The 23,099-nt window shown below is 33.9% G+C and overlaps 7 protein-coding genes across 7 annotated transcripts; 4 read left to right on the plus strand and 3 right to left on the minus strand.

Annotated features, from left to right (window-relative positions):
* Positions 1-170: 170 nt before the first annotated feature.
* On the plus strand, positions 171-2,307 carry LOAG_02393 (hypothetical protein). The gene is made up of 5 exons (XM_003137931.2): positions 171-470; positions 648-744; positions 1,118-1,183; positions 1,653-1,783; positions 2,203-2,307. Exons 1-5 carry the CDS (start codon positions 399-401, stop codon positions 2,248-2,250), a joined length of 414 nt encoding a protein of 137 aa, XP_003137979.1. The 5' UTR covers positions 171-398; the 3' UTR covers positions 2,251-2,307.
* A 1,016-nt stretch (positions 2,308-3,323) lies between these two features.
* LOAG_02394 (hypothetical protein) lies at positions 3,324-7,513 on the plus strand (the record flags this gene model as incomplete). Its single annotated transcript, XM_020445998.1, has 11 exons — positions 3,324-3,437; positions 3,545-3,708; positions 3,932-4,038; positions 4,447-4,551; positions 4,804-5,052; positions 5,419-5,500; positions 5,611-5,692; positions 6,089-6,277; positions 6,507-6,662; positions 7,044-7,102; positions 7,369-7,513. The coding sequence occupies exons 1-11, from the start codon at positions 3,402-3,404 to the stop codon at positions 7,511-7,513; spliced, it is 1,374 nt and encodes a 457-aa protein (XP_020303607.1). The 5' UTR covers positions 3,324-3,401.
* Positions 7,514-7,750: 237 nt separating this feature from the next.
* Positions 7,751-10,139, minus strand: LOAG_02395 (di-trans,poly-cis-decaprenylcistransferase; the record flags this gene model as incomplete). Its single annotated transcript, XM_003137933.2, has 7 exons — positions 9,903-10,139; positions 9,649-9,795; positions 9,305-9,435; positions 8,734-8,819; positions 8,437-8,567; positions 8,057-8,164; positions 7,751-7,876 (listed from the first exon to the last, which is right to left on the minus strand). Exons 1-7 carry the CDS (start codon positions 10,083-10,085, stop codon positions 7,751-7,753), a joined length of 912 nt encoding a protein of 303 aa, XP_003137981.1. The 5' UTR covers positions 10,086-10,139.
* Positions 10,140-11,421: 1,282 nt separating this feature from the next.
* LOAG_17258 (ubiquitin carboxyl-terminal hydrolase) lies at positions 11,422-15,575 on the minus strand. The gene is made up of 11 exons (XM_020449918.1): positions 15,424-15,575; positions 14,622-14,765; positions 14,416-14,499; positions 14,161-14,337; positions 13,718-13,838; positions 13,361-13,494; positions 13,037-13,228; positions 12,701-12,811; positions 12,296-12,457; positions 11,907-12,005; positions 11,422-11,794 (listed from the first exon to the last, which is right to left on the minus strand). Exons 1-11 carry the CDS (start codon positions 15,559-15,561, stop codon positions 11,693-11,695), a joined length of 1,464 nt encoding a protein of 487 aa, XP_020306487.1. The 5' UTR covers positions 15,562-15,575; the 3' UTR covers positions 11,422-11,692.
* Positions 15,576-16,722: 1,147 nt separating this feature from the next.
* Positions 16,723-17,200, plus strand: LOAG_02398 (hypothetical protein; the record flags this gene model as incomplete). Its single annotated transcript, XM_003137936.1, has 2 exons — positions 16,723-16,811; positions 17,092-17,200. The coding sequence occupies 2 exons, from the start codon at positions 16,723-16,725 to the stop codon at positions 17,198-17,200; spliced, it is 198 nt and encodes a 65-aa protein (XP_003137984.1).
* Positions 17,201-17,942: 742 nt separating this feature from the next.
* On the plus strand, positions 17,943-18,954 carry LOAG_02399 (hypothetical protein; the record flags this gene model as incomplete). Its single annotated transcript, XM_003137937.1, has 3 exons — positions 17,943-18,094; positions 18,363-18,479; positions 18,888-18,954. 3 exons carry the CDS (start codon positions 17,943-17,945, stop codon positions 18,952-18,954), a joined length of 336 nt encoding a protein of 111 aa, XP_003137985.1.
* A 940-nt stretch (positions 18,955-19,894) lies between these two features.
* LOAG_02400 (tubulin gamma chain) lies at positions 19,895-23,008 on the minus strand (the record flags this gene model as incomplete). Its single annotated transcript, XM_003137938.2, has 8 exons — positions 22,843-23,008; positions 22,496-22,668; positions 21,972-22,115; positions 21,630-21,849; positions 21,271-21,391; positions 20,759-20,978; positions 20,325-20,514; positions 19,895-20,002 (listed from the first exon to the last, which is right to left on the minus strand). The coding sequence occupies exons 1-8, from the start codon at positions 23,002-23,004 to the stop codon at positions 19,895-19,897; spliced, it is 1,338 nt and encodes a 445-aa protein (XP_003137986.1). The 5' UTR covers positions 23,005-23,008.
* Between the last annotated feature and the right edge of the window lie 91 nt (positions 23,009-23,099).

Raw genomic sequence — 23,099 nt, forward strand, 5'->3', positions numbered from 1 at the left:
GAAGAGGAAAGATTGCATACTTTTGGGAGATAGAGGAGAAAAGATGGTGAGAGAGTAATATGTGATGAGACAATGCGGGAGTAGTATCGTTCCGCGTCTTTCAGAGTACCGCGTCACTGCGGTCGATTGTGAAGTGTGAGGTGGGTGGTTTTCTGGGCGTTGATGTAAACGTCTTCTCGTTGTTTGAAACATACATGACTTCTGTTTGGTGTGACGCAGGTTGCGGTAGACTCACGTTAAGAGTTTTTGAGAAATAATTCGGTATCCTTACTTCATTTATTTTAGACATTTTCATCCGATAGATAAATATTCCACAATATCTAAATCCGTTTGGATTCTTTATTTTATCGGATATACTTCCTCTCTTCGTAGCTTGGCAGAGTTAACCGCAGGAATAGATGGATACGACGGATCCGTATTCTGCTGTACGAGTGGTTTTAGGCAAATTTCCCACCGACGAAAATGCCAAAGTATGTTCTTTTTAACTTCATTTCCCAATATTCTTTCTTGTAAACATTCCATCTTCATTATTTGTTCTCCTTCAAAGATGAGGGAAACAAAACTCTGTTATTCTCAGCATCAAAATGTGTAGGAATCCTTAACCATTCAACAAACTACATTTGTATCATTTCATTGAATAATTACAGGACTCGATGGAGCAACGTGACATGGAAGCTCAGCGAATTCATGTGCAGATATTGAATATTGTTGAGCAGTTGAATAGTTTAAAACCATCTTACAATGGTATGTATTAATTAGAGGTCTTGGAAAAAGCAATGATTTGAAAAATGAATGTTTCAAGACTCATAACCTTCCTTTTTGGTTGTTCAATACACTTTCTTAAGATTATCTAAATCAAGTAAATAAAATTGTGCATAAAGTAATTATATATGATAAAGGTGATTATAAAGTTAAGTATTGTTGCAGCATTGTTACTTAAAACATTGTTACTAGCATTCCCATCTGACAAATTAGATGAAAGATGTTTTTAATTTCATTTCTCATTCTTAACAGTCAACGTAATAGCATCACTTGCTAGTAAGTAATAATTTCTCTTGCTAACACCTTTTTTTTTTCTTGGAAAAGCAGCTCATTGATAGCATGAATAATTTTTAAGGACAAATGAATGCAAACGCCACCGAAAAAGATTGTTTATTGGCTACCCTACACACACTGGAAAGAGGTAATAAGTAACACTCGGAGAAAATCAAAATGATAGCAGGCAGTACTAATTCTGTTTCATTTCATTGTTTTAACGAAACTATTCTACAATAATTCAGTTTTTACAAACATTTCGATAAGACTATTGTGAAGACCTGGTCTGTTACTCAGTCAGTCAGTATGCGGTTTTTTAATTTCGGTAGGCCTCAACAAACTGGCCATACTCATTCATAATTTTCATGAAAAAGATTTTGCTATGTAAACTTGTAGATAATATTCAGTCTTCGAATTAGATTAACTGTTGCAAATTATATCATAAAGTTTTTTACGAGTTATCTAAACCTGTGCAGGAAAGAAAAATAGAACTGACTTATGGACATACTCTGCTTCCTGTTCAAATCTTCGAAATGGTCCTGTTATATTTACTTGTTTATCACTTATTGGAAATACAATGAAACGTTGCGGCGTATTTCAAATTATGAACATTACAGATACAGAAAGAAAGAGATTGTATTTGAAAGAAAAAGAAATTGAGCTAGAAGATTTGCAGCAGCTATCTGAAGTACGACGAGATATCGCGGATGAGCAAAAAAGGCAATTTGAATTAATAAAAACCTTCGAGGTAATCTTTGAATTCCATCTTTTACCAGCATTGCTTAATTTGACTCGTTAGAGATTTCATCCATTTGATGTAAGATCGGCATACAGGTCTGAGAGGCAATTACTTCAAATTTTAAAAAAAAAGAAATTTAGTGAGCTATATCAAGACAGGCAATATCATACATTTTTTTGTGTTTGAACGAAATCATGTAAATCTGGAAAAATGGATGTATTGGAAGCACCCTTTAAATGTAATTTAACTTATTGTGCGTGAAGCACTCATTTGACGTTTTCTCATTTTGCAACTCTTCCCAGTAATTTATTTCTACTACTAATCATTTTTTTAGCTTCTACTTTTCTCATTGATTAGGATTTTATCTCTTACCACTTTGTTTTTTACTAACAAATTTTGTGGAAAGAACTAAACAGTTATTATTGCAGGCGGAAAACAAGGAAAGCTGGACTGGAGGTACTGGAATGACCACTTAAAAATTTCAGTTAAGTATTTCATTTTCACCTGTCATCCCTTAAATAATCGTGATTTGCTACTTATTACATATTATAGGAAAATAAAGTTTGCTTGGGTTGAATAGTTTATCATAGATTTTTTTGCACCGCCTTCACTATGTCATCCTTTTTAATATTCATACCTCGATTATTGATCCGGTATTTATAACTGACATGATAGTGCAAAAATGGCACAAAGATTTCTTGATCTAATGACCATTAAAATTAGTATTTTCTTTAAAAACTGCCTCTTCTGCGTCCTTATCTTCTGGGTGCATTGTAAAAAATATTTGTTTGTTCATATATGCGTAAGCTGTTTAATAGGAATAGTTGCTCAAGTAAAATGGGGATGTTAAATGACTTAGGTCAAATACCAGTTGCGCTAAAATCTTTCCGAGATGTTCGCATAAGCTTAGTTCACAGGATGTAATTACCGGAATTTCTTGTGCCGAAAGAACCAGAAGTATTCTTGGATTACATTACTCTTACCATGACAAATGTTTCAGATTTGTTAACATATCATTTTAAAAAAAAGATTGTATTGATTTTGTCGTGAGCATAAGACCATCGATTGTTCTTCCGCCACAGGTGCTCATATTCAAGATTGTTAGTAGAAACTAACAGCCTAAATTGCCTGAATTGATTTACTCATGAAATATTTCAAAGTAGTGATTTATTAAAATTTGTTTTGCAGAAATATTTGTATTACTGCTCGTTTGATCTCATCATATGTCCTGCTTGTTACAGATTTCTGTTCTAATTCATATAAATTTGTGCGTTTCGAAATTTATGTGTATTGCAGTTATTTAAAAAAAAAAAATACATGCCAATTTTCGAGTAGCTCTCTATGACTTGGGAATTGGTGTCCAGGTATTATCTATATTTGGATCACTGAATCTAATCTTTATCTGGAAACTAGTAGCATTGTTGCCTTAGAACTCAGGCAGATTGCACTTTAACCTTCTGCATCAATACAGGATAGTTTTTGGTCCTCATAAACAGTATCATATATTGTGGTAGGAGGCAAAAGAATAAATTAACGATAAACAAAGTGACGGAAACCTGAAAGTATCGTTGGTGAAAATTGTTGCAGCCGATGTTTGGTTGGTGGATATTGGACATCTCACGTGACTATGATGTGGGATTCCGTTGTTATGCTACTCTCTCAAGTGAATTTATTTTCTGATTTCGAATACTACATTTTTTGAGTAATCCTGATTTCTTTAGTGTTCTTCAACCTGACGGGGAAACTTCGAATCATTGGTGTTTATTTCAGGTAATCTTCTTTTTGTTTGGATGGTTTTTCTTCATGAAACAGTTATTTCGCGATTACGAAGTACATAAAAGACTAGTACAGATATTATTTTCTGTTACGTTTGCATTATCTTGCACTATGTTCGAACTGATTATTTTTGAAATTATTGGCTTTCTAGAACCGAGGTGAGTGGTAAATGTTTTGTTTTTTGAAACTGGATGAGATTTTCTCCATCTGAACTCTCCTATTGCATTAGTAGAGCGCACAGTTTGAGTATGCGTTACCTACATTTTGCAGTTGTACATATCACTGGCTATTGGAATTCGCATCCTGCTGAAAAAACTTATAATTGAGTAGAACATTTGTAGTAATTTAAACCGTTTTATCAAATTTTCGCAAAAATTTCAGTTCACGGTTTTTGCACTGGAAATTAGGACTGTATTCAGTACTTTTCGTATTAATTGTAGTTCTTCCAATTTATTTCTGTTTTTCGCTGTTCCGTTCAATCACTTTCAGTAAGTTTCATTTTCCTTTTTAATCTTCTGCACTCCTTCATCTTTAAATATTTCGATGAAATTTGTAGCTACTTTCTAACCTCTTTATTGGTTTCTTCTTTTTTTTTTTAAATGATAAGTAGGTAAATTCTGGGCAAAAGAGATGGACGAAACAAGGTAAATACTGTCGGTAGAGTATGGTATTAATAGGTAATCTTCGAACCGATGCTGAATATTCTTTATAATAAATGAGTGGAGAGTACAGTTCCTTCTAAAAAGTTGGGTAAAAAAGTTTTTGGAGAATTTACGTACGTTTTCAAAGAATCGTGAAGGTTGTCGACATAAGAGATATTTTCACCTATGGATGGAAATTCCATAACTCAATGCTTCGCATCACTGACAATTTCAAAAAGTGTTCAGTTTTTTCAGTAAGAAGGAAGTGGATCTTGCCTCTCACTGTAATATCATGGATAATATTCATATATTTCTTTTGGAAAATAGGTGATCCATTCCCAATTTTGAGCGCCAGGCATGGTAAGAATAAATTCTTACTTGTTTTTAAATTCTTACTTTGTTTTTGAAGCTTATTTTTCTGTAAATTATGGACAATGAAACAGTATTGTCCTTCATTTGGCGTAAGTTTTCTTTACGGTTATCGTCTATGTTTGAAACTCTGCGTAGGTTCAAGTTGTCATAGTCAGTAGAGCTAGGGAAAAAATGCGTATTTTCATATCCATACAGCAGACAGTTTGAATATGTAACCTGTCATTTTTTAAATGATTATAGGTATATTTACAATTGAACAAGCAATTTCACGTGTGGGTGTAATCGGTGTAACAGTTATGGCTATGTTATCGGGGTTTGGTGCCGTGAATGCTCCTTACTGCTATATGACGATTTTTATGCGGCCTGTTGGGCAAATACAAATAGCGCAAATGGAACGAAAACTTATGCATACTATGGAAATGATTGTTGCAAAGAAAAGACGGTTATGCGTTTTGGAGAAGGAAGTCGCATTAAGCGCTTTTACGCAAGGTATTGCTCATTGTTTGGTCTGAAATGACCCTCTGTTTTTAGAGATTCCTGACCATTTTTTTATCACAAATTTTGTGACATTCCCCTAACTAGTGTTTGCGTAGTATTAAAACGTATGAGTTAGATGCTTGAAGCATACCGAGAATATATTAAATCTTGTTGATTACTGATGAAGAACATATGAATCACACAGTGCATAAATTTAAAGAAATAACATGATGAATCTGTAAGTGTGAAGCATAGGCTTCTAATAGTTATGCTATACAAAATGACGATCTGGATTGTTTGCTCTTCATGTTGAGCCGGTTAAAAAATGCAGTTTTGGTTCGATTTTTTTTTGCTTTTTTAAAGTAATACTTTTTTTAGGAAGCGACGGCCAAGGAAGTTTTCTGCAGAAACTGTGGGGTTCGGTATCATTTTCTTCAAGTTCATTGAAAGATCAGATAAGGTAAGAAGTTTTAGCAACCTTTGTACAACTATTTCACTTCCGTTGCTCTGTTCTTTTTTCTTTTGAGATATGCCGGTCTTGTTTCGAAATTCCCAAAGATGATTTTGCAGTTTGCTTAACTCAGAAATATTGCCTCTGGAAGAGCTCAGTCGCTACCTGTTTCTAGAAATTGTTGAACTGCGAAATATGCGAGTGCGTGTTTCCTTATTTATATGAAAAATTTCCAATATTTCGACTAAAAATATCGAAATTTCCGTTAGTCTACGCTGTCATTCTGTCTAATTCCACCATCTTTTGTTGGCTGGAGTAGCGATAGGATACATGAAGATTTTGGGAAATTGGAACTGGGTAAAATAAATCTTGAGAAACATAGGAACAGGAGCAGAATTATATCTTTACGTATAGACTGTTTTGTTTTATTACAAGGTTGGACAAATTTTACAGCTTCTAGTACGAGTCCTGCGTTTGTTCCACATGAAATGGGACGGAAGCTTCCAAAATTTATTGTAAATCACGGTTTCGTATTTAGAAATTCAAACGCCTTCCATAATTCAATTAATGGTTTCGCTCCCATTATATTTTTTTCAGGAGCGTGTGGAATATAGTAAAACTTGGCAAGGGCAATATTTCAATGTAGTGGGACATTTCTTTTCCATTTACTGTATGTGGAAAATATTTATTTGTACGGTGAACATTGTTTTCGATCGAGTCGGTAAAGTGGATCCAGTTACAAGAGGAATTGAGATTGCTGTCAATTATATGGGTTTTCAACTTGATGTAAGTCTCTTCCAGTTATCAAATATGGCTCATCATTGACTGTAAGTTGCATAGGAATGTATGTAAGTCTATCAGCTGAACGGTAGATATTCTTCATTCCGTTTGATCCTTTCTGGAAATCAAGCTCTGCTTAATCTCGCTTAATCCCTGGATCTTATTTTTAGCAATGTCTAAAACTTAATTGGAAAGAATTAAAGTTGAGACATGAACTAGTAGGGTACATCTGCAGATTCGGTTCTGGTCACAACATATATCATTTCTGTTAGTGGGTGTTATCGCCGTAACTTCAGTTCGAGGTCTTTTAATAACATTGACAAAATTCTTCTACATGATTTCGAGCAGCAAGTCGTCAAATTTGATTGTTCTTATTCTTGCTCATATTATGGTAAGCGCTGCATTCATATTTTCGCTTAGGAAAAGCCTTAGTTACGACGGGACAGAAGACGACCCGAGTCCTTCCCGATTGCATTGGAGGGATAGAATTAACTCTTTTTTTCACTAAATGTATAAAAAAAATTCCATTTTTTATTAGGATAAACCTGGATCAAAATGTAAGTACAGACTATTTTTACAGTCATCTCATAGGATCGTCTTTACTGAACAAGGAATATTGCCCGTCCTTTTTGCAGTACTCTAGCGATAGCAGTGCACATAGAACAAAATCCATTTTTTTTTCTGTTATGAACAAGAAATTTCGAAGTGAGGGAAGTCACTCGATCGTTTCTCACCGATTACTTGAATGATATGTAGTTTTTCACAATTTCAGGGCATGTACTTTGTGTCAAGTGTACTTTTAATGCGGATGAACATGCCTCATCAATATAGGTTTGTTATTATCAATGACCTTGTTGTATATATATACTTTTCTGTGCATGTAAGCAAAAATTTTGCCACCGCTAAAAGGGAGGAAGCGAACATTTCCATGATTTACTGATTAAACTATAATTTACTAATATACGTTAAAGTACGACATGAGTTCCATGAACGAAGAGGTATTCAAATCGAGACAACAGACAGGGTCTATAACATATATTATGCTAACGTTTCAAGAATAAAAATATGAATAAGGGAAAGTGATGAAAATTTTTCAGGTCTAGCATTACTGTCGTTTTGGGAGATTTGCAGTTCAATTTTTATCATCGGTGGTTCGATGTCATGTTCCTCGTTTCAGCCTTGATCAGTATTGCTTTTTTGTGGTTGGCTCATAAACAAACACCAGTTTCAGCTGATTTATAATAGACGAATACTGCGGCAGATTCGAATGGTTATGACAAATTGTTGTAAGCGCATTTTTAGTCAAGAAGAAAGAAGCGAACTAAGTTTAATCTTCTGCTTAAAACATAACAAGGATTCGAAAACTCTCGCCTTAATTACCAATTTTGCCAATTCTAATTATTTGATCGAGAATGATAGAAACCACTCATTAATCTCCCATAAGGCAAAAAACATCGCCAGAGAAATCCTTTAGAGTCGTTAGCATACTGTCTCAGACATTCGTCGTAAGCTTTCTAAACGTTCTTCATCAGCCCAGCGGAGGAATTCCAGAACATTTTCGTTATCTGTTGGTTTTTCTTCCGCCAAACAGTTTTCATTTAGCCGCTGCAACAAAATATGCCTATTAGTTAGGCTTCAGTATTTTCATGTTAAAGCGTAATCGTCCTTCCAATGACTTCCTAACCACACCTGTTTTCTGAGCCAAAAAATGTTCCCGCAATCCTCTCAGCCAAGGTCTGATGTAGCTAAACCAAATTATTTTCATTAACTGTAAAATAGGAAAACCTTTAGGGACATCTGATTTTGCTGATAAAAATATATTGCCTTACACAGGTTCCAGTAATCAAAGTTTGGCCACAACACTTTATCAAAATAGATATAGCATTTGGAACACTGAAAACGTGAATTAATTCAATTTTTTTTTCCTAAGCTCTTCTAATTCTCATTTGAAGTATGATAGTAGCCTCATTTCCCAGTTAAACATGTTCTGTAACGCGAAAGTAATATTGGCAGTGGTAAATTTATAGCAAAGAAAAACTAGCTCGAAAAAAAGAGATTTTCATAGCTAAGAAGAATACATTGTGAATGAGCATGTTTAAAAGTTATTTTAAAAAGAAAAAAATAGGAATCATAGATGATATATTAAGATTCTTCGCTAATCAAACCTGCCATAGTAGGAAATCACTCAAACGCGTCTCTCCACTAGTCCTAATCAGCAGATCTGGATCATTCGAGAAGCGACTATCAAGGCACCGTGATATCAAATATTCGTTTATATCGGTTGTTGCCAACAGTCCTAGGACACAAATATTTTCGATATTTTTTCAAAGGGAAATAAGATGTGAATAGCGGTAGTGAATATTGCCATGTTCAATTTTCATTTCCTCATTTAGCAAATAAATAAAAGCTGAAAAACAATAATCTTCCGGATTAAGTTATGGAACAGTTTGTAAACAACATACCTTTTTGAACGCCGTGAGCTATCGTAACAAAAGCTCTTCTCAGTTCATCTTGAGCTGTATAAGCAATGCATACATTCACTCTGCCACTAAATATCATGAAGTATATAGAACATAAATCTCTACGCTACATTATATAAGCGAAATATGAGTTCATCATCTTATTTGCAACTAATTAGTCTACTTATAATAATATCCAAATTAGTTCGAACATTTCCTTAACGCCAACCATTCGTTGGTTTTTTAACTTCAAAGTATCAGTAGAAGTAAATGGAATTTCTCTCCGAGCATATTATTTGGATCAGCATTTTGGAGCCACACCAATCTAATACTGGATCAGGATCAAAAACACATGTGACACAAATACCTTTAAAAAAAAAAAAGTAGGGAATATTACCGTCATTGCTCAGTGCTGTGCTGGATATTTTAGGTTAACCTAATTTTTGCGTTAAGATTTCAAAATTACACTATATAGATTGTTCCAAGTAATAGAAAAATGCAGTATTCTGGATGAGACAGTGAACAGGACAACCTAATTTACTCATTCCTAACATAGCAGAAAGATTACCATTACCTGTTATGTTCCCTTGTTAATAATTCAATTTTCGCTATATATTGCCGAAGCTTTGGTGGAAGATGTTTTAAATCCCCAAAAAATTGAATACGAATATCATTTTCAATAAGTTTATCCCTAAAATATAGTCGCTGAAATTCACTTCATTTATGAAACTGTGAGATAAAAAAAAAAAATTACAAAACATTGTAGACTTCTCTGGTAATGGACCAAACCCGTATATAAATATTTTCACTACATAGTTTTACTGTTACAATCAATTATTTAATTACTTCATAGGAATAATTCAGGTAATGTATGTACTATCTTGCAACAAATGTTTTCAGTCAATTATGGCGAAGTACCAAACTTTCATCCAGGAGTTGTGTAAGTTTGTGCTCGAATAGTGTCATCAAATCATCGATTTCGGTTGCGCTACGTTTAAAATTTTCTAAACTAAGCGCATATACGGTCACTTCTTTCACGCCAAATTCTCGACACCATTGCATTACCTGCAGTAAACAACTCTGTCTTGACATTTCTTGAGTCACAAACTTTTTTCTAAAATAAACTAAGCAATATGAGCTTTGGTAAGCAAAAAAAAGGTTAAAATTCCTACTTTTGTTAACTTATCAAAACCCTTGCGATGACCTTCAACAAACGATGAATATCGTTGCAGGCGAGAATACCGTCGATTACCATCCATAATGAAAGCAATATGTTCCGGAATTGGACCAAGCGTAAGGAAATATTTCGCCAAATTATGCCACCAAGTTTTCTTTTCGTCCAGATCAAACCACATAATACAACCAATGCTAGCTTTTTCTTTCGAGCAAATATGATAGATAAGCTGAAAGCAGAAACATATATCTTGAAATCTCATATCCAATTTTATCGAAATATAGTCGTACGGAGTATTCCTGATGGAATGAATAACAAAACATATGCTTTGGTAAATGTGGAAATCCAATCACTACACAACTAAAATTCTCCCTCAAAAAATTTACTACCAACAAGAGATAGTAAGTAACTGGAAGGGGTGTCGGGAATTCCTTTCCCTAATTCGATAATTACCAACGAAATGATGCTCTTCAACTTCTATCTAAATTATCTTATGCCATACCAGACTGACCTAGACCTGAAACTGCCACTGAATGACATTAAAGCAACAATGCCTGTATCATGAATCAGTCACCCACAGAATATGCTAATTTACCGGATCAATCTGATATCGTCTAAATCAACAAACCAACTGTGAACCCAATAATCCATGTGAATATTATTGTAAATCACTAACTCCCGAAAAAAACTTGTAGCGTTCATAACTTCTGAAAAACGGACTTGTAGCCTCATAGCGCCTTTAGTGCACCGAAATGGCAAGAATAATTGGATCAAAAAAAGGTGGCGATGTGAAAAAAAAAAAACACCTGAACTTCCACCAAATCCATAAATATATTAATAATAAACAAACTCTTATGTCTTAACCAATTTGACGGGAAAAAATCTTTTTGCCTTTACGAACAGTTGTACAACAATTTACTTGTATAAAAAGCCTTCTTCATATTAAAAACGAAAATCAGTTGACGTGAAGTTAATACTTCACCGATCATTGCCAACAGTCGGGAATAAACGAACGCGAAATGATAGCTATAGAGAAGTTAAGGTCTTTTTGCTTTTACGATAGCACGATACAAACGTTGAAAATGTTGTTAAATGTCAAAGGAATAGGACTAATATTTCTTCGTCTCCACTTCTGCATAACCATTCCAAAAGTTAATTAGCAGAAAGAAAAGTTTTATAGCAACAAATAAACAACAAAAAAAAAGTACATAAGGTATAAGGAATTACTGTCTCGAAAGAATTGTTGCACGTTTCAAATAAGTTAATATTAACTTAAGAGTATCTTCAACAAGAACAATTCTTCCTCCTGAAAAATCAGAAAGGAAAATTTAAAAGAGATACAAATTTTGTATGATTTACATAAACAAAACAGAGAAGGAACAAGAAATCAATTGCATTGCTTTCGACTTCATGAAATTTTACTGTGGCTTAACATATCCATGCTTCTTTGTTTTTTGGAAGTCTTTAAAGGTAAATCAAAGGGTTGTGGAAACTGTAAGCAAATACTGAATATAGGAGGGTAATAGCTTCCAGATCGCACACAAATATTCCCATAAATTTAGCTAGCGTTTTTACCATTAACCCTTTTTAAATGCACTTTAACAAAACACGGAATGAAATGACAAAATGAACAACACAACGCTGACTGTCCAACAAACGTTCATATATGTCGTGTATTTTCACACATAATGTATTACGTATAAAATCAAATAATAAAGTATCCTGTGATGTCGTTGCCTATTATGTATGATTGACAAATGCAATCAAAACTCAAAAACAACACAAACTTCATTTCTTCAATATTCTTGGACCATAAAGTAATACGTATGCACAATGCCAATCACCTCCACCTGACAACTTCAAAATATCATCTGTATTGACTGGATGTACCTATAAAAGATACAAAGCTCAGATAATGAAAATTCGAAAACTTATATCTGTAGGAAAATAAAGTCCTACTAGTTTGACCAGAGGTATCACTAATGGAATTTTAGTAATTTACTTCCTCATCGTCGCACATCGCCCAATGATTTCCTTTCACGCGAACCCATGCGACATAATGCCCACTACTGGATGAACGACCTTTGTGTGTTATAACTCCCTGAAACTCTTGTATTACAAGATAGATTTCAAGGATGGACATTTGATGATTATTCTATTAACAAAGGTCACATGCTACTGTAATATTTAAACTCTACTTCTTGTCAAAGTTGTTTAAAAGTTGTCTGACTACCAACATCTTTTGGAGAGATGACTTAATAGCGATTGTGTAGCATCAATATCACCAGCATCTTTCGAGAAATTAACTTGAATTTTGTTAGTCTTTCGGTGTTAACATAGTGATATATTTTCGGAGATATTTTCAGATAAAGCGATGGCGTATAAACTAACCTGTAATTCATAATATCCACTATTATTTGACCCAGGATCATCGTTGAAACTAAAGGGAACGGCTTTTTCGGTTTTCTCACTCTCATCAAGCCCGGAAGTTACCATTGTCTCATCAGAAGTTTTCGATGCTCTTAGTTTTTCGATTTTCCTGTCCTCCTCCTCCTGCAAAACAGGCCCATATAATTACACAAAGAATGTCTTCCAGAACTGTCCAGAAGTATTTTGGAAATACTACAGAGTAAATAAAGTGTATATTTGATAAAGTACTTCAAATATGCGTTAAGAATAATTCAGGGAAAAACGTCCTTTGGAACTTAGATATACAGGTATATTTGATAATAAAAAACAAATAGGATAAATGTGGAAATATTTTCGCAAGAAGATAATCTATAGAGAGATTGTTACTTTGAAGGCATCACGTGCCGGTAATAGCTCCTTCTGTAATTCAGGAGTGCACATGTCGTACAAATCGAGAATAAGAGGGAATTTAACGTCCTTTAAAATCTTTGCATTGACCTGAAACAATTGTAACATGTGATTGAGCAAAATACAAAAACATCATACATCGGAATCGATTTAAAACCAATTGAAAACCTTGGAATAATCAAAATTCTACAGAAGAATATCTTTAAAATTACACGCAAAACTTTTACTGTTTGAAGCGTGGGATGTCCAAGCACTTATCCACGTCAAATCATCAAATAATAACAAACAAACTTAATTTAAAAACTTGAACCTCACCTTATCCTTTTCCTTATAGAAAAACCGAACCATCTGTATTGATAGATATGCCGGAAGGCGATCAATCAAAGTCTTCTTTTCATATCTAGCATCACGACCAAGCACTACTGATTTTTTGGTAATTTCCTCCGTTAATTTACTTTTAATGCCCAGTTGCATATACTTGACTTCTTGGCTAAGGAAACAACTTAGCTGGAATGAAAGTGATTTTCATAAAAATATTAGACAAAATATGTTATTCTGGAATTAGATTAATTTATACAGATTTATCACTCCTCTTTTCCTCTGCAAAAACAAAAGAAGAGTAGGGAAAAAAGGATTTACCTGTAAAAAAGATTCTTTTGTGACACTAACAGGTTCAACATCGGATTCCAAATTCTTCATTTCAATCTTGAACCTACCTTCCATATATCTCGAAACTATGGATTTCAAATGATCCTTTGAATCTGATTCGTGATCTATAGGAAGAAAATAATATACTAGCATACCAGACAAATTATTTATAAAGAAATTTTGAATAGAAATTTATTCGTAGTAATATCACGCAATTAAAAGATAATGCATTTTTTACTCTGCTACTAAAACTTTCCGATATGAAAACATCCCTAAGCTTATTTATTTTGCTCAAAGGAAATTGAAAATTAGAGGAATATTTTCAGTAATAGATCAAAACTTAAAGACCAGTAAATTTTAATTGCGTCTGAAAAGCTCGAAGTAGTTCAGTCCAACATTCGTTTGCATCTTGTTGCATCCATCCGTGCTCGTCACGTGCCGCAAATTGTGGAAGGACATTATGCACTACCTTTAACAGATAACATATAATTGAAAACTAACATATAATTGAAAACTGATAACATATAATTGAAAACTGTCCCGAAAATTTCATTTAATGTAAGACCCGACTACTCACCAAATGTAGAAAGCAATAATAAATCAAGTCGCTTCACCGACCTATGATAGTGCTTGTCAGCAATTCTAAAATTTCTTGCAACATACCATATCATAAACTGACAATACTAGTTGTAATGCTAAACAACTCAGCCTACAGGTCGAAAAATGTTCATTTTACTGCTGAAGAAAAAAAAAAAACTTCGACGGTTTATACAATTAATCATTAAACAAACCTGTATCATAATAAGTGGAATAACACCACCATAGCTTTTTGACTTTTGGTTGTCCATCATCCGATATAAATCACGAACAGCAGCTGTAAGAGCTTTTGATCCACCCTCACTATCAACGGATGCACTTTGGACTGATTCAGAATATTTATTTAGCGCTTCCCTTAATTCCGGTATTACCTAAACTGGAGAGTGTGAGATGCCAAAATTACTTTTGGTAAATAATTTTATTTTAAACAACAGGCATGCATTACCTACCTTGAAACACTGCAAAGTCGCATTCAGGTAACATGTGTTGCCTAGATTCTTCAAACCTGCTGGCAGGACGATTGAATTTGATGTCTGGAAATATAAAAAATCATTAAGAACAGCAGTACATCGAATAGCTAAGTCATCAACTTTCTGATTTGGATTCCAACAATAAACGATCGTTCATTCACAAAAAAAGGAAGAAAAATACGCACCTCAGCTTCCATACCGTTAGAATTTTCCTCTGGACGGCTAACTGGTGGTGGTGATGGAACCACGCCACCACTACCAATCATCATCATCATCATACCGTCTTTTAACTCACAGCCATCCCAGCTGTTATCACCAAGAATTTTACCCTATAAGCATTGCAAGAATGAATAAACATCACAAAAATGAATAAATCATCAAAAACATTCTATTATTTCTTAGAAAAAATAAAATTTCTACTGCCTCGAGATAAGAGATAAATTTAAACATAAAGATTTTTCAAGTTTTCTTTTCACTCATCCACATATTTTCACACTCATTTAAATACTAGGAAATTTATTTTCGTTGTACAGCGAGCAGTAAACCAACTAGCGCTAAATCTTTAAACACAAGAGATTTATTGCTAGATGGTTTACGTGACACTACGTAACATGACAAAAATAACAATCACAGACTGAAGTCCAGCATTAAGCTTTGCTAAATGGATGAATAATCTGTAAATGCTTGATAATCTAATGAAACACATTCCATTTAACGCAATTTATAATAACGCTTAACAACATAGGAATTTGATATAATGTGAACATATTACATATTTTTTCAATACAATGTACATAATTGCATCACTTAGCAAATCTTGAAAAAGACTGGATGTAACGTAAAAAGGATGTAGGAAACAGTCATTTAATAATACATCACTGATAAGAGTAACAGATAAGTGATGCAACTATTACAAACAACCTTTCAAGTATTCTTAACACAATAAATTAACTAAAAAGAGATCAATATATAGAAAGTTTGGCTTACTTTAACGAGTACTTTTTGTCGGTCGGGATTTACACCTGTTAATGAAAATAATTGTGATTTTAGTTGAAGCGGTGAGTCGTCCACATTTGCATCCAATTCGAATCGTTCTTTCCCCCATTTCACGAATACTCGTACCATTGCTTTATCTTAAAAAATAGAATTGATAAGATGATGAAATGTTGATGTCTGAATAGGGTGTGAAAATACGTTCACTAATAATCAATGCAATAATCACCAAATAAGTAAAGTAAAGATGTGCAATTGCTCGAAAATTATCAGAAAAGAGAAAATTATTTAGAAGGCATCAATATTACTACATGAATACTTTCTAAAAAAGCTGTTAAATCTAAATAAATAGGAAAAGAAGTTATCATTAGTCATCAAAATCTGCTATTGCTTTTAACTTTTCCACGAATTATCACTTCGAGGATAAGACGAAGATTTCGAAAAATTTTTTGAAATCACATAAAATTACTGAAAAGAGAGATTTGCTTATATTAATTAACATATTTTAGCTGAGAGAATCTTTCATCTTATTCCAGAAAATACCAGCGTAAAGATTACAGGATAAATGTGTGAAAATATTGAAAATCCTAAAAAAAAAGTGGAAGTCTTTACGTATTGATGACATCGAAATCAAAACAACCAATCAACAAAAAACGGTCAATACGGAAATAATTCCTGAAAGAAGTAGTCATTTTGCAATAAGTTCAGAAGAACCAGGCACGAATAGCCAAAGAAAAGTTATCTTACTGTGAATAGAAGCCGGAGGGAAGTTGTTTTCCGGGTGATGTTATGATATAATCTACTGGATAAACCAGTTATGGCTCAATTCGAGGTGACGATAAGTTGCAATTTTTCCAAATATTAAAAACCTAATTAGAAATTAGGAATAAAATGAAATGGAAAATCGTTGTACTTTCGATATTTTGGTGAATGTTTCGTGGAAAAAAAAATTTGAAACTTGCAAAGATGCACAGAGTGTTTAGGGCAAATTATAAAATATTAAATTGAAAAGTTCTAATGATAAGAGGAATTATTGGATGCCGGAAAACAACGAGGACTGGAAAATGAAGAGTCACCTCTTTTGTCACTATTTGTTTGGCTTACGTATTTAGAGCTTTATACATGATTATATCTGGAATATTGCTTAATTTATCTTGAAAAGCCAGAGAAATGATCGGTTACTCTGAAATACATCAAATTTCTGATGATATTTATGTGGATATGCAAATTTTCCGGTTAAATTTAATTATTGAAAATGTACGAGTAATTTTGAAGAGAACGCATTGTTTTACTATGGCAAAAAACGGAAAGGTCGGTAAAGCAATAGCTACCGCTTATATGAAAGATGAACGAGACATTCCGGAGTATGAATTTCCGGATAGGTAATATTATATATTAATGGATAACTTTGACACATCATTATTATATATATTTTTCAACAATGATTTATAATGTAGGTCCAAGCAAGACTTTCTTAGAAATCAGAGAATCAGTTTGTTTTAATAATTATCAGTGATGATAAATTTATCCCCAATGAAATCAGTCATTCACTGTTGTTGTCATCATCACTTCAAAATGTACGACAGTCGCGACAAAATTTACATTCCAGTTTTAAAATGATTGCTAACTTATTTGTCAATTGATATTAATATGGATTTTTAGTGGTCATGTAAAGCTAAACTTGACGACATCAGATGTAGCATTTCTTGAAGGAGCAACTTCTGAACCGGATATGCGAAGCAGGTCACCGACATCAATATCAGTAATGTAAGCTGAGAAACTCAGGACTTATTAAAATCATCAGAATTATTCGTTAATTCGGTACAAAGCCATCCCTCAATAATAACTCTTGAACTAGTTGAAGTATTCTTGAAATTGAAGGTTACTAGGGAATTCAACACAAAACTGTCATCAAAGTACAGATGATAAGAATTTAGCGTGGAATCACTTCTTGGCTTCATAACTTCTTGGCTCCATCGCTTCTTGGCTTCTTTTGCAATAGCATTATTACAACTAATCTATTCTATCCGGATCCACTTCAGTCTCCGTGTTCACATAAGTCGTATCTGTCGTTTTTTAGTAATATATATTGCCATCAAGCTTTAACATCGTTCAAACTTCATATTACCCATATTTCCTTTCTCTTATGAAATATCATTTTCATTTAAAAGTTTGTCATGTACATCTGTAGAATATAGAATATGAGCATTCGAAATGTAAACTAAACCATAAATTTCTCTCTGAACAAATGGAAGAAGACTAATTCAGGTTTTTTTTTCCCCAGGAAAAAGCAAATCGTACAAACTCGGTTACTTGCAACAATAGCAGTACTCTTTAGTTTAGGATTCATTTGGTTAGTTTTCTTTTTCTTTTCAAATCCCCTCACATAAAATTGCTCATTTCATTCATTCTAAACAATCCCTTATCTGTCCAACATCATTCTCCTGCCAGTTCTCATTAAGTAGCAATTCCCGAAATACAGTTTGCTGCTGAACTGTTTTGTATGGCATGCAATGCGAAATGCAAGAACAGAACAAGTTCTTTTGGGCATTTTGGCATTTGTTGTGGGAATGTCAACTCGAGATTGGTACGGCTTACATGGCGAGAAATTAACAAGAACTTTGAAAGCGCTCCTTAACATCCCCAATATGCTTAACTCTTTTGAGTAAGTACTTATGCTTCTTTTGTTCTTGTGGTTTTCTTTATGGAAATACTTCTTGGATAAGTAAGGATCGCAAGGAATTGAAATGCAATAATTGTTTCGTCTCAAGGTATGACTAGTAGTAGTGTAATCACCAGATGGATTCGATGGACTAATTTGACGGCTTGAAATCTTGAACTTCCTCCTCGAGGTTAACCCACACTGAATCTGGGTAAAGATTATCCGGTTCTAATCCAAAAAGGCATGATTGTATACATATTAAACTTTCCAGCACATCTACTTTCGATTTCTTTGGTATGTGTAAGCGTTTCAAACTCAACGGGAAATATATTTTATTTCCGGAGGATTTAAAAATTAATGAAGGAATACCACGAACACCGGAAACTAGGTAAATCAACAGTATCCAAATATTGTAATTAATTCGGGAACAGTGAGAGAAGATATCATACACACCAGCTATTTAAGCATGAGATTACCACCTCGGACCAAAATCAGTAGTAAAGGAACTGAATAGCCATATGCTTCCAGTTGAGATTTTTCAATGCATCTAGAATACAGTGAAGCAATCCAAATCACTCAAACCCAATCTGATTTTATTGATCAGATCAAACAGAATGCTTTGATATTTTATTGCACTCCGCGTGTTCTTTCAATACAGTAACATCCCATGCTAACGACACAGAGCTGATTGGTATAGGGTCGAAAAATTGTTTAATTTTAGTCAGAGTTACTGAAAGAAAAAAGAAACCAATCGAAATCTATTTCCGGACCCTTTGATACATTTGCTTTGTTGCAGCCCGCCGTTAAGTCCTTCGAATAGAGAACGAGGTGAAACAAGAAATTCAGCAATAACCAGGTCCTGAATCCCTCGTTACGAATAGGTCAATGTTACAGCTACTTGCATCTTTTATTTCGGAAAAAAGTAATAAAATAGAAATTGCTAAAGCAAATTTGAATTTAATTATTATCCGATCTCGGCAATCGGCTACATCAAGTTAAACTTCTAAAAGATCGTACTCTTGTTAAAAGATGATGAAACAGGACAGGATGGACTTGGCACAATTTCTAAGACCTTTAAAATGCGCACATTTAAGATTCAGAATTTCACTGATCAAATGTAGAAATCACGAGTTTTGAGCAAATAACTAAGAAAATTTTTTCATAAATTACTTTTGAGAAGAGCTAAGAAATACGGCAGCAATAAAGAAATAAGCGATAGTCCAGAGGCACTTTAAGATGTTATCTAACAAAAGCACCAAAACTTTTAAGAAAGTTGAAATTCGTTATAATGATTATGCGTAATCCCATACATAATCATCATAATAAATTTGAACTATATTGGTCACAAAACGTATAATCATTGTTGTCGCGTGGAGATCATTTCTTACGTAAGCGAAAAGAATGAAGGGAACACTGTACAGATATGAGTTAATTAATTCTCCCAAGTAAAACTTGAGTTAATTAATTCAACCAAGTAAAAAAAAACCATAGTTCATTTAAAACCATAGTCAAGCTAATTTTGCTAAAAAAAATACTCGTACTGTTCGCTAAACAGTAAGGTAAGAAAACTTTAAGCTCAGTGAAGCAATGAGCCTTTTAAATACCATACGTACTTTCCTAAGTCTCATTTCAGTGTTGGTTGTTATGGCAGTAGGAAAAAAGTCATGGAAGAAATCGTCTTTATATAGGTTTAGAAAATCTTTCATATAAATAGTACTCCTCTTTCCTCCTATCCCAGTGTTTAATAGCAAAAGCAGCTTTACCTTTTGATCAAAATCCTAATATTGTATGAAAAATGATATCTTAATTTATTTCTATGAAGTCGGGCTTCGTTGCATTTCTATAAGTTTGGACAGTTTCTCTGACACGTTCAACTGCATCACTCAACATAGCCATAATATCCGGATCTTCCTGGAAACCCACTTTCGTCATATTAAGGCAATAATCACTAATTAATTTGCAAAAATCCTAATTCTAAATACTTCACTATTCATTGTCAGTAGAAAAAAGAAATTCCTATTTTTCTTTTCTTAAGAAATGAGTGATTTTTTCGTATTAGGAAGGGAGAGATTTTTGAAAAATAAGTAGGGAGTAAGCGAATTTGAAAGCTCAAGCTATGTTACTCTTCATTAAAAATTTCCCAACATGGCTAGTAATCGGCATTTCCCTAATAGGACAAGTAAAGCATCGAAAATACAAAGCTTTTGCAGACTATTCAGAGAATAATCGTTACTTTTAAGAACTGATCCAAATATGCTTTCTTTTTGAGCAGCGTTTCGCACTGATTCAAACTTTCTTGAAAAAGACTTGCTGCATTTGTGTGATTACAAAGCATCAATCCGGAAACTCGATTTGTCATTGGCAAATAAGGCGAACGACGACACTGAGTTATATTTAGCGAACCTGAACCCCATGGAGCAAACCTGCAAACTTTGTTTAAATTACTCTTGAAAAAAGTAATGCTAGATAAAATTCACCAGGATATCCTAAGCTCTATTATTTAATGTAGTGCATTTGTGGATAGCAATGTATGGATCTCTGGAATAATGTCCATTTATTCCGTTCATTTAATCCACTCACTCACTGATTGGGCTAACTAAGGGTTAAACACGCAAAGAAATGAAATACTAATTGATACAGTCGAGCAAAAGATCTAACAGAGCTTACTTTATATCACGTCTTTCTTTAATCTTCGCCAGTGATGAATAAATTTCAGTCGGATCAATTCTACCCTGCAGAATAGCCAAGGCGGATAACATACAATGATCAATTCCTTTTTCCATTACAGCGCTGCTCATCATACTTTTTGGTTGCAACAAACGTCGAAGTACATCGCCAACTGAAGTTTTCATCACCGTAGTATCACCTTCACGAAGTGGTGTAAAACCTAAATAGATACGTACATTCAAAGCAGGGAATTTCTCAAACATCAATTCCCATCTTTTCAAGTTTTCCAGTGTGGTTACGTGGGTATCAACTCATCGGCTGGGTGAGAAATCAAAAAAGCTCCTTGCCAACCAGATAAATACACCAAAAGAGAATCCATTTAAAGGATAATATAGAGCAATATGGACATGTAAGGCATGGATTGGATTCGAAATCGAAAAAGTTCAACTAAAATACAAAGGGTGAGCAATGAAACTGCATATGGGCTACATACTTTGCAGCATAAAAATAACCTGTTTGGATAAAACGCATTGGCGCGTATGCAGCCAATGGAGCAATCAGGTTGATCAGCCGAGTGTTCATGGCACCAGGAAACCGCAGCGTTGCTGTTGATGCACACATAATTCGCGAAACCTACATTAATAAATTCAAACCTCTTGTACAAATTAAATTCTCGTGTAAATTAAATTCAAATTTCAAAATTCCTGCCTATGTGTACATCGTAACGTGCAATTAATGAGGTTCATGTTAAAGGCGAAAAAGACACAAAAATTAATCTGTTTAACAAACGGTCATCGACGAGGACATCTTATCATAGCTCATGATCTAACAAAATACAAGTCTGTGTAGATCCACATTTCTATTAAATTACCATGGAATTTATGTGAGAAAATGATGAATTACTATCCGGTGCATTTTCACTTGCAATTCGATGAAGAGCTGTATTATCCAGAACAACTACACAATTTGGATGTTCAATTAATCGAGCCAATGTCAAAATAGAATTATACGGCTGTACTACCACATCACTCGCTTCACCTTTCTTCATTACAGGGAAAACCGAGTAGGTTTGAACTAATTTCTTCGGGAATCTGTAAAGTTCACATGAAACAGTTTCGAAATTGATCACTGCCATTTTCTATTAAACGTTTATATATTATTAACTGTAATATTAATACGGTTTCTTTCTTGCATTAAGTAGAAGATAATCTACCTGTCACTTATTTTTTCCAGCGCATGAGATCCCATTCCTGAGCCAGTACCACCAGCTATAGCATGACATAACATGAATCCTTCCAGATAATCGCTGTTTTCAGCTTCGCGTTCAAGAATATCAAACAACGCTTCTTGCGCTTCCCTTACAACATTCTGTTTTATATAATTAAAATCGTGATGCCATCTTTTTTTAATTAGAAATCAGGACAAATGAATTGCTTATGTCCCCACGAACCTCTCAATTTTATATATCAAACGACAAAACTCAGGGTGATTCTCTCCTTTTATACAAGTAACTTCATTTTAAAAGTGTTATACATTTTATTAAAGGTAAAGAACAATTGCCAAAAATATTAACTAAAAGAACAAATTCCCGTCCGCTGACAAGTAATGTAACCCAAAAATTTAAGCAAATCGAAAGAGCACTACTACTTCTCCCTAAAAAGTAGTTTAGGATATGACTCAGGAAAACATACCTACTCACTTTCGGTATTTTCATTCATATTTCAGAAGAAATCTCACCTTCCCTGCTTGTAACCACTAGCGAAATTATTCCCCGCACCACCACCACTTTTAGACATAAAGATATTCTCCATATTGTACAGTGTACGATAATCAGAAGTGATAATACCATTGATAACACGTGGTTCCAAGTCCACCAAAACGGCACGTGGGACATAGCGCTCATCGTCCGCCTATCATTATCAATATAAGCTAAATTTCAAGAAATCAGAAATTTAAAATTTTTTCCAGAGTGGAAATAACACTATATGCACAAGGAAAAACGTCTTCAGAGGAAAGTTCGAATAAAGAAAAAGACTCATTGCAATGAATTGTATAGATCCTTCCATATCTGATCATGGATGTACCTGATAGAAGAAAACACGTTTCAAGTCCTTAGCATCAAGGTCACTTTGTATAGGAACACCGTTCGATGCAATACCATGTTCGGCACATAGTGCGCGCCAAAATGCGTCACCTATTTGATTTCCACATTGTCCAAATTGTACAGCAATTATTTCACTCGGCATACCTACCATAAGTACAAAAAATTGAATTCGATGATCATTGAACTCTCACTTATCATTTACAGTACAAATCAGTTACTGTGTGTTCCTCAACCGTT

The sequence above is a fragment of the Loa loa genome (assembly GCF_000183805.2).
Source record: "Loa loa unplaced genomic scaffold supercont3.54, whole genome shotgun sequence".
Taxonomy (NCBI): Eukaryota; Metazoa; Nematoda; class Chromadorea; order Rhabditida; family Onchocercidae; genus Loa; species Loa loa.